Here is a 10,178-nt window from a genome sequence, read left to right as displayed (position 1 = left end):
GTTAGCCTAGATTAATTAGCCAAGTTGTTACTTAGTCAAATTATGCAATTCTAGGTTAAAGCAATCAAATAATCATATCAAAATAATAAAGCAGCGGAATAATAAAAGACACAATGATATGATCACCTAGGAAATCACACGGTAAAAACCTGGGGAGGATTTGACCCATCGATCCTCAAGGCAAACCTGAATCCACTATGAAAGAATCGAAGTTCATACAAAAGGACTACAAGCTCCCCGCTCGACTTCCTAATGCTACCCACCAGTAGAACTTACTGACACGACCACGTGCAAGCTCCGAATCCACGGACTCCTTCTTTCTTGAATTCTTCAATCAGCTACAAGCACCCACGCTTGATATTCTTTAAGCTTCAATGGTAGCAACCAAGTTGATCATCAAGATGTTGATACTATCTCTAACTTGAAAACCCTAAACTTTGTGTAAAGGAAAGCTCCTCTAGATCTCACAAGAGATTTACACAAAATAGCAATGTATGAGCAACAATACAACTGGAGCCACTCTAAAAACGTGGCTAGGGTTTTGCCTTATATACCTAGGGTAAAAACATAAAACCCTAAACGTTTAATGAGTTAGGGCTGAGTTGGAAATTCTGCAGAAAACGCAATCTGGTCGACTTTCGATCGATCGACTCTATTCTTCGATCAATCGAGCCAGACCAAAATGCCCCAATGCATCTACAGTCTTTCGATTCTAACTTTACAATAATTAAACAACTTTGAGTACACTATAACAAGACTAAACAAATCTTTTTGATCATGTTTGCCAATATATACAAATTAGAGTTCTAAATACATAAATTTCTAAACCTTTAGAACCTAACATAGGTGACTATAGACTCTTTGTTGGGTTGGATGGATGCCACTTGAAGGGTATGTTTGGTGGGCAATTATTGTCTGCCACTGCCATAGATGGAAATGACAATATATTCCCAGTGGCAATGGCTGTGGTTGAGCAAGAGAACAAGGATAGTTGGATTTGGTTCTTGGGGCAGTTTGTAGATGACATTGGCAGGCCAGAGGAGCTCAATCTAGTATTCATTAGTGAAAGGCAGAATGCATTATCATCTAGCTCATGTTCATGACTTCATTACATGCTTACCTTTTTACATGTTTACTTGCTGACATTGAATGCTTACTTGCTTACTTGATTGCAAGGCCTTCTACATGCAATGGAGACTCTATTCCCAACTGTGGAGCACAGGTATTGTGTGAAGCACATATACAACAACTTCAAGGTTAATCACAAGGGTATGGAGTTGAAGAGTGTACTGTGGAGGTGTGCTGGCACAACACCAGCCAGGGAATTTGAGAGAGGGATGGATCATCTTAAGAGTTTGGATAAAGAAGCTTGGAAGTACCTGGTTGATATAGAGCCTGCACAGTGGACTAGATCCCACTTTTCTTCAAGAGCTTTGACAGATTGTATGGTAAACAATCTGAGTGAGTGTTTTAACTCTATGATTGTGAAGGCTAGAGACAAGCCCATCTTATCAATGCTGGAGTGGATCAAAGTTAGGCTTATGAGCAGACCGTATATAAAGAAGACTGGCATAAAAAAGTATGGTGGCAAGTTGTGTCTAAGCATACAAAAAAAGTTGGAGTAGTTAAAATTAGAGTGTAAGGGTTTCTGTGCAATGCCTTCTGGGAGGTTTGTGTATGAGGTTGACAATGAGAGAGAAAGGCATGCGGTGGACTTGGTAAATAGGACATGCAGTTGTAGAGCATTGGACTTGACAAGAATCCCTTGCAAGCATGGAGTTGCAGCCATTTTTGTGAATCGTGAGAAACTAAAAGACTACACCCATCCATGCTACTACAAGGATGCTTATGTGGAGACATACAAGACATCTATACCTCTCATGCCTGGCCAGTCTAAGTGGATGTCAAGTGGCCAACCCAAGCCTGTTGCACCTATTGTCTCTAAGCCACCAGGCAGGCCACCCATGAAGGAAAGAGAGATGTTGATGAGCCGAACCCTTATAAGGTGTCTAGAGCAAACAAGCCAGTGAGGTGTGGAAGGTGTCAAAAGAAAGGGCACAATGCAAGGGGATGCAAGACCAATGTCACTGGTGAGACACCATGAGAAAGGAGGTAGAGATTGCAGAAACGGAAATTTGTAAGTTTTTACAAAATTTTTTTTATTAAAATGCAAAATGCTAATAATTGACATTGTAAAAACATGCTCATATTTGGTTGCAAGGAAGTGGAAGGCCTTCTACACATAGACAAGGATCCTAGGCCCGATGCAAACCCAATCCTCAGCTTAGCCCCTACCAACACATCAGCCTTACACTGTGGCCTCATCCTCATCCAACCAGGCAGTAGGGTCATAGCCATAAGCTCTAGCTCCATAGCCACAAGCTCCATGGTTAGGGCCACAAGCTCCATGGTCACAGAACCCAAATCAGTGGTACTCTTCAGACTTCAGGTACACAGTTAGAGGAGCTCCTTGGTTCTCTTCAAGCTAGCCAACACCACACACCCCTGCAGAAACATGGGACAGTAGAGCACCATCATCACAGGTACTGTAGTGTTAGGTTTGATGTTTTATTCATAAAACTGTGATACTGGTAGCTAACATGTAATTTTGTAGCCTACAAGACCACCTACTACCAGAGAAGTTGCTTTGAGAGGAAGGGGTGATGCAACTAGGGCTCAGAAATGTAGAACAAGAGGTGGAAAGGCCAGCTGTGGTGGGAGAGATAGGGGCAGGGGCATTAAATGAAGACTAAATCAAGACACTTTTGTTGCTATGTATAATGTATTAGGGTTATGTAGTGTTAGGGTTTTATTTAGTTTGTAGACAATGGCAGGGCAGACAATGGCAATACACTTTTTTATATTGCTGGTCAAACACTTTTTGTATTTTTGTAAGTTTTGTAAACATTGGGCAACTGCAACTATTTTGGTTGTTGTACCAAATGCCTTATATTTATTGGTGGTTGATGAAAGACTATTCAATGCCACCTTAAAATATGTATACAATTTCCCAACTTAATGATAGGTGTTTAGAATTATTATTTTGATTATTGCAGTTTGTTATATGAGTTATTATTAGGAGAAAGTTTAGCTACAAAATTGGTTATAGCCTTAAGCTACAAACTCACTTAATAAAATAAATATAACTGCATATTTTGAAAATCTAACCGTTGAATTACATGTTCTTTACGCTCTTAATGCACATGTCAATTTTTGTGTCAATCGGATATCATTTACTGTATAATCTATAATCTTATATTTTATGCATAATTTTAAATTACAAAAACTTACAATTTAAAATTTTATTGATGACATAGCTATTGATCTTTAATTTTCTTGAAATTTTGCAAACATAGAGGATATAAGAAGAAGATGCAATCCAATGGTAGATTTGTCAAAATTTACTTCTAATAAAGAGATATTGAGTGAGTTTGTAGCCTAAAGCTACAATCGATTTTGTAGCTAAACTTTATCCGTTATTATTATGAGTTTATTTATGTGTGAGGGTGTATGTGTTGAATAGCAGGTATATGTGTTGAATAGCAGGTGTATGTGTGCATTTGTTGTCTTTTCTTGCAACACAATTGTCTTCACACAATGCACTTTATGCACAAGCCAACATAGCTCACAACATCTAACAAAACACCAACACCAACAGCTCACAGCTCACAAGTAGCCAATTCACTTTAAACAAAAATACCAACAACATCTAACATAAATAACACTTTATCTTAAAAGCATCTACCACCTTACATAGTTCTCATTCTCAACAAATTCTTTCATAATTTTATTACAATACAATTGAGGACCAGCTTATATTACAACCCATCAGGTAGACTCAATCTCATCATTCCAACATTCTCACTTGATCTAAAACATGAAAACAACATAACCAAAAAAAAAAAAAAAAACATGACAGAATTAGTGCAATTCTGCACTTTCTCTCTTGCTCTAAAACTCTCACTGTTATCTCCTTGGCTTGAACAGAGGAAGCTCGAAACTTTCTCTCCCTCTCAGTGGCTTTTGCTGCCCTATCTTGAGCAATTTCTGCCATTTGGGTAGCTTCTACTGCTGCCTGGGTAGCTTCTCTTTCCCTTTCATGTGTAAGTTACAGCTCACTCTGCAGTAAATCCAGCTTTTGTTGCACCAAATGGACAACTTCATTCCCACGCATACAAGTGGGATTATCAATCCATTTAAAGAAAAGGCACTTGAGACCAACCTGTTCATAAATTGAATTGAACACATCACATTCCAATCTCACGTGAATCAACTAGATTAAATAAAAGGTATACTTACCTTATATCAGTTACAACCCCGAAACCTTCTCCCAAAATTATCCACTGTCAGACCTGTTCTCAGCACACAAGTCTCATATGTACACATATGCCCACTTGAACCTGAGTAATTTCCACTCGAAAAAGACATCGATTATCAACTTTCTATGAATCAAAGCTACCATCAAAACTTGAAACCCCAGCTCAGAACCATAAAGCAGGAATGTCATATCTGGTGATGATCTATCTTCGAATATTCAATGCCTCAAGACAACCTAAAGTCAGAACCTCACCCTCACATGAAAGCACGATCAGAAAAATCAAAACCCTAGCTTAATTACAGGGATTTTCGTGTTTCTATGGCTCGTGAGGAAAAGAGAGTGAGTTCGTGTTGTTTGATCCGTGTTATGTTTTAATTTGGAATAAAAGGGTGTTTTTCTAATGTCTGAGGGTGAGGTGGGTAACAGGGGAGTAATGGATTGAAGTACAGGTGGGCAAAGTGATAAGTTTTGAACCACGGATAGGCAAAGCGCAAACAAGCCAAACCTTAGGTGGGTTTACTGTAATTATCCCTTCATTTTTTTTAATTCATCTTCCTCTAGATTGATGAAAGCTATAAGATTAATTCCTAATATTTATGTACTTAAACAATAAATTTAAATGGTTATATGTTGCAAGTTTGATGAATCCATAATCATAACCTTTAAAAATACTTCATTCCAGACTTACAAAAGTAAATTTATGAATCTTTACTCCTCCTTTGGCAAGCACAATTATTTTCAAATTAAATCTCATTTCAAATAGTGTTTCTCAGTATTGGTACATTTTGTAGTTGGAAAAGAGATAAGCAAGTCTAATGTTTAGTTCATATTGCAATGTTACATGCTAATAATTTGTTTCTAAATATTTGAAGATTGATCTATTTAATGAGGCATGTTATGTAAACTAAAAAAAAATGTCAAATGTTTCTTGATATTCAATTGGTTGAAAACAAAATCAGTGCTATCTAACACATTTCCACTTTGAATTCATTAAATTTTATTAAAATGCAAAACCCCCCTTTAAGACTAACAGGTATTTGCTAAACTATCTAGCCATGCAACTATAAAAGTTGATAGTGTATATATTGTGTGCAAGAATGTGGATATGCATACACAAAAACACACAAAATTAAAATACAAATTATGTTTTCCTACTTCTCTATAAAATCTAAAAGGGAATAAAAACCAACATGAAAGTTGAATAAAAATTGTATCTGAAAGCATAATGTAAAAGACATTTCTTATTAACTTATATCCCAAAATTTTAAGGAACATCTCAAGTAGTTTAGTAGCTAAACCTAGCTTTCAGTAACTATAGCATTCAGCAAGAACTTTCAATATCTAGCCTAATTTACAATTTTTTTTTCTTCAATAAGTAACCTAATTTACATACATGACAGCTAAGCAACTGAGAGAAGACTTCCACTGAAACTTCTATGGCACCATCAAACCCCAAACTTGTCAACATATGCTAATCCAAAATGGTTCCTCTTTCCTTTAGATTCAATTTTTCCACCATGTTCTATAATAAGTTACATACAATCTTCATAGAACTCCTAATCATAACTTGAGGCAAGTTTTCAAGAACTCCATAGAACTCTAGTTTATGTTTTTTTTGCACTCTATCTATGTGCGGGAGTGCACCATCAAGTACACAATTCAATGTAAACATTCTTCTTTAGTCTAGAAAAAAAAAAAAGAGGTAAATAATCATCAGTTGAATTATTTTCATTTAAAACAGATTTTGGATGCATGTTTGATTCAATAACTCAGTAAAAAAATAATTAATAGGCGTTTCTTTGAATATATTATGTTGAACCTATGACTATAAATAGAATCTATATTAGATTTCAAATAAACTATTACGCATTTACAGCTTAATATAAAGGAAAAACAAAAACCTTGGGATAGAAGACAAGTAGCTCATTATCTTCGTCTAAGTCCCCCCACATCACCACTCACATCCAGCAAATCAATACGAACTACAAAACACAAACATAGAAAACTCATCAAATTTTCCCCACAAGTAAAGCAATAGTACAAATACAAAATAAGTTTGTCACTGAATCCTTAACATTGAAACAATAAACAACGGAAATTAATAAATCAGAGAGAGCTTTAAAAAAGAGCATCAAGAACTCTCTTTTCCACCTTCATGTTTGTGTATTGAATTGATGTTAGTTGCATTGAAAACTATACATAAAATAAAAACCCATAAACAATTTCATCTAGAATAAGAAAATTGTGTCATTTCAATTTCTACTAACAAATCAAACAGCAAATCTATATTAGGAGAAGGAAAAGAATTAAACAAAAACATGCCAACAGACTACCTGGATGTTCATGGCCTTCATGTTAGACTTAAGTTGTTCATGGCTTTCTTGTTAGACTTAAGTTGGCTTCCTAGGCAATAAAAGTTTATACAATTTTCACACATTACCCAAAATTCACCAAATTTGAAACAATATTCTAACTGCAAAATTTATGAACTAAAACCCCAATAACTTGCTCAAAATTTAAAAATTAACAAAATAAAAATTCTTTCATTTTAAAAAAAAAAAAAACTTTTTGGTTAAACTCTATAAAATAAGCAAATTTAAGAGGAAGAGAGAGAGATTTATCATGCACAAAATCCCTAAGAAACTCGAGCCCTGTGGAACTTATAGCTAAAAATTATAAAAATTAAAACCCAAAAAAAAAAAAGAAGAAGTAAAAATCTCATTTAACCAAGCATAACATAATATTTAACTTCTCCAACTAACATACTACATATATAGTAGTACATTCTTTTGAAGCAAAAAAAAAAAAAAAAAAAAAAAAAAAAAGAACGAAGGAGGAAAAAAATTTCAAATGCAGTAATTAAATTAAGCTTACTACAAATAAATAAAAGGAAAAAAAGATAGACAATGAATAAAGAATCATATGTAACTGTTGCTTAATGATGTGCAACTACGAACATGAAAAAAAAAAAAATGCAAGCATCTACAATGAAAGAAGAAGTTATTAAGGTGTTCATCTCTTGTTTGAAGGAAAAGAATTGAAACAAAAACATGCCAACCGATTATAGGGATGTTCGTGGCCTTCATGTTGGACTTAAGTTGTTCATGGCTTTCTTGTTAAACTCAAGTTGGCTTCCTAGGCAGTAAAAGTCTATAAAATTTTCACACTATTACAATCCCTAAAATTCACCAAATTTGAAATAATATTCTAACTGCAAAATTTATGACTAAAACGCCAATAACTTGCTCAAAATTTAAAAATTGACAAAATCAAAATTCTTTCCTTTAAAAAAAAAAAACTTTTTGGGTAAACTCTTACTCTATAAATAAGCAAATTTAAGAGGAAGAGAGAGAGATTTATCATGCACAAAATCCCTAAGAAACTCGAGCCTTGCGAAATATACAACTAAAAATTAATAAACTAAAAATTGAAATCCAAAAAAAAAAAAAAAGAAGTAAAAATCTCATTTAACCAAAACATAACATAATATTAAACTTCTCCAACTAACATACTACATATATAGTAGTACATTATTTTGAAGCAAAAAAAAAAAAAAAAACAAAAAAAAACAAAAAAACAAAGGAGGAAAAAAACTTCAAATGCAGTAATTAAATTAAGCTTACTACCAAAAAAAAAAAAAAAAGAATAAAGAATCATATGTAACACTTGCTTAATGATGTACAACTACAAACATGAAAAAAAAAAAAAAAATGCAAGCATCTGCAACGAAAGAAGAAGTTATTAAGGTGTTCATCTCTTGTTTGAATAACTCTTGGCCTTTTCTGTTAGTTTATCTACTCTATTATCAATTTATCATAGCTGAATGTGGCAATACCTAATTACGTGACAATTAAATCAATTAGACATTTAAATACATCCAATCAATGCAAAATCATCTATATAAAACAGGAAATTAGTATTATTGATTAAGTTACAAATAAAGGCTTCAGTACAATCCATAATGACCCTCCCACACAACACAGCAAGTAGCAAAACTACTAAATTGACACAGAAAATAGACGTACATATAACAAAGTCACATGTATTATAGCTACAATCTAAGGTTCAAATCATAAACTATCCACTATAGCGTGGCAAGAATAATGTTAACCACATATGGAGATTGACCTGTAGGCTGCAGCTATTCAAAAACAATGAATCTTGATATGTTCCTTCTTCACAATGCCAACCTGCACAAATAAGGTGGAAACATTCTTCCTCTAATCCCCCTGAAGTTGTATAGCCTCAACTTGATATAAGCCTAATAAAAATAATCACAGATTGGGGTAATTTTCCTTACCCTAATTTCTGAGCTTTCCTCTATAGCCAATGGCAACAACTAAAAATACAAAAAATTGCAGACCATGAACTCAATACCTAAACAGGAAAACATAGAAGAATTAACCCTAAAAATTTTAAATATACATAGAAAATAAAATTTAAGTATACCTCGACCGCTCGTACAGAGGAGGCAGCTAACAACTCTTTGCCATTAAGGTTGACGGTGGCCTTGAACCTGGGCTTGTGGTCGGATCAATTTGCCTCTCGCAAAAGGATATGGATAGGAAACGAAATGTTAATTGAATTACTGAAACACAAAAGAGAGAGCAATGCGTCCAATAATTGAAATTAGCAAAACCCACTACAGGGCTCCAAACCATTTCAATGTTTAATGTGCATTTATATGTTAATCTTTATTTTGTTTATATTTGTTGTTTTGATGAAACCTTTTTTATTGGTGAAATGGTTGCTGCTAGTTTGCAATTGTTGAGTGAAATGGATTCTACATCCACACTATTTAAGTGGTTAAGGCTAACAAACTATCTGATAAGACAATTGTACTCAAGTAGCTTAGCTTAAAAGCATAATCTAATTGTAAAGAACACTCATAATAGAAATAACATTCCAGTTCTATTCCTTCCTCTCTTAGCTTAGCGCTCTCTCTCTCTCTCTCTCTCTCTCTCTCTCCATTACAAAAAACTGGATCTATAGTGGCGTTTTCTACAAATGCTACTATAGGCATATCTATAGTGGCGTTTTAAAAAGTGGGTCTGTAGCAACGTTTCTAACGACCTATAGTGGCGTTTTAAAAATGCCATTATAGGTCGTGGTCTTACAAGGGCCTATAGTGGCATTTGTCAAACGCCACTATAGGTTCTAGTCTTACAAATGCCTAGAGTGGCGTTTGTCAAACGCCACTACAGCCCAACACACACAAAAAAAAATATATATTTTTTTTTTTTTGAAAAAGGAGCGTAGCAATATTAAATATTATGTTCCAGCTTTTAGTAATTTATAGATATGTTGAAATGTGAGCTTTGAATTTTGATTTCTTGCTTTATCTACTTCTTTCTATGCCTCTCTATCCCTTATAGCCGTAGGTGAACTAGGGTTTTGCCCTAATCTGCTATTAATTTATTTTGTAAACATAATTCCTTATTTTCCTTGTTTTTTTTTTCACTGACCCATTAGTTCAATTGTGTGCCCTTCTGTTCAATTGCATGCCCCCCTTAACCCCCCTTTGATACTGTTTTATGCATAAACCATTAAACATTTCTTTAAATAAATTTTGAAACATTGAAATTATATTTTTAGTTTAATGTTGCTATTAACCATTTTTGGTTTAATGCTTAAATTTGGAGCCTTTTATTTTTTAGGCTAAAATTCAAAATTGTTAAGTTTTATCATTTATCATTTAAGTTCTCTAAATTTCAGTTTTGTTATTTCAGTCATCTAAATTTCAATTTTTATCAATTTAGCCTCCGTTTAGATACTAATTTTTATCAATTTGCTACTCTTCATAGGCACCACTGTACTATTTCAACTAACTTTTACCTTTATCTATAGTATTTTCAGCAAA

The 10,178-nt window shown here is 34.0% G+C and overlaps 1 protein-coding gene and 1 long non-coding RNA gene across 2 annotated transcripts; one reads left to right on the top strand and one right to left on the bottom strand.

Moving 5' to 3' along the window:
- Positions 1-1,655: 1,655 nt before the first annotated feature.
- Positions 1,656-2,030, top strand: LOC112000331 (uncharacterized). Its single transcript, XM_024032443.1, has one exon. It carries the CDS (start codon positions 1,656-1,658, stop codon positions 2,028-2,030), a length of 375 nt encoding a protein of 124 aa, XP_023888211.1.
- Positions 2,031-3,710: 1,680 nt separating this feature from the next.
- On the bottom strand, positions 3,711-9,484 carry LOC136069499 (uncharacterized). Its single transcript, XR_010630702.1, has 4 exons — positions 8,447-9,484; positions 6,220-6,300; positions 4,300-4,400; positions 3,711-4,222 (listed from the first exon to the last, which is right to left on the bottom strand). It is a non-coding gene; the product is annotated as an uncharacterized LOC136069499 (long non-coding RNA).
- Positions 9,485-10,178: the final 694 nt, after the last annotated feature.

The sequence above is a fragment of the Quercus suber genome, unplaced genomic scaffold (genome assembly GCF_002906115.3).
Source record: "Quercus suber isolate HL8 unplaced genomic scaffold, Cork oak 2.0 scaffold_174, whole genome shotgun sequence".
Taxonomy (NCBI): Eukaryota; Viridiplantae; Streptophyta; class Magnoliopsida; order Fagales; family Fagaceae; genus Quercus; species Quercus suber.
Note: the sequence above shows the minus strand (reverse complement) of the source record. Positions and strands in the feature narration are given on the sequence as shown.

Coding starts and splice junctions, on each gene's coding strand:
- LOC112000331 (XM_024032443.1), top strand. CDS start 1,656: ATGCCTTCTGGGAGGTTTGTGTATGAGGTTGACAATGAGAGAGAAAGG.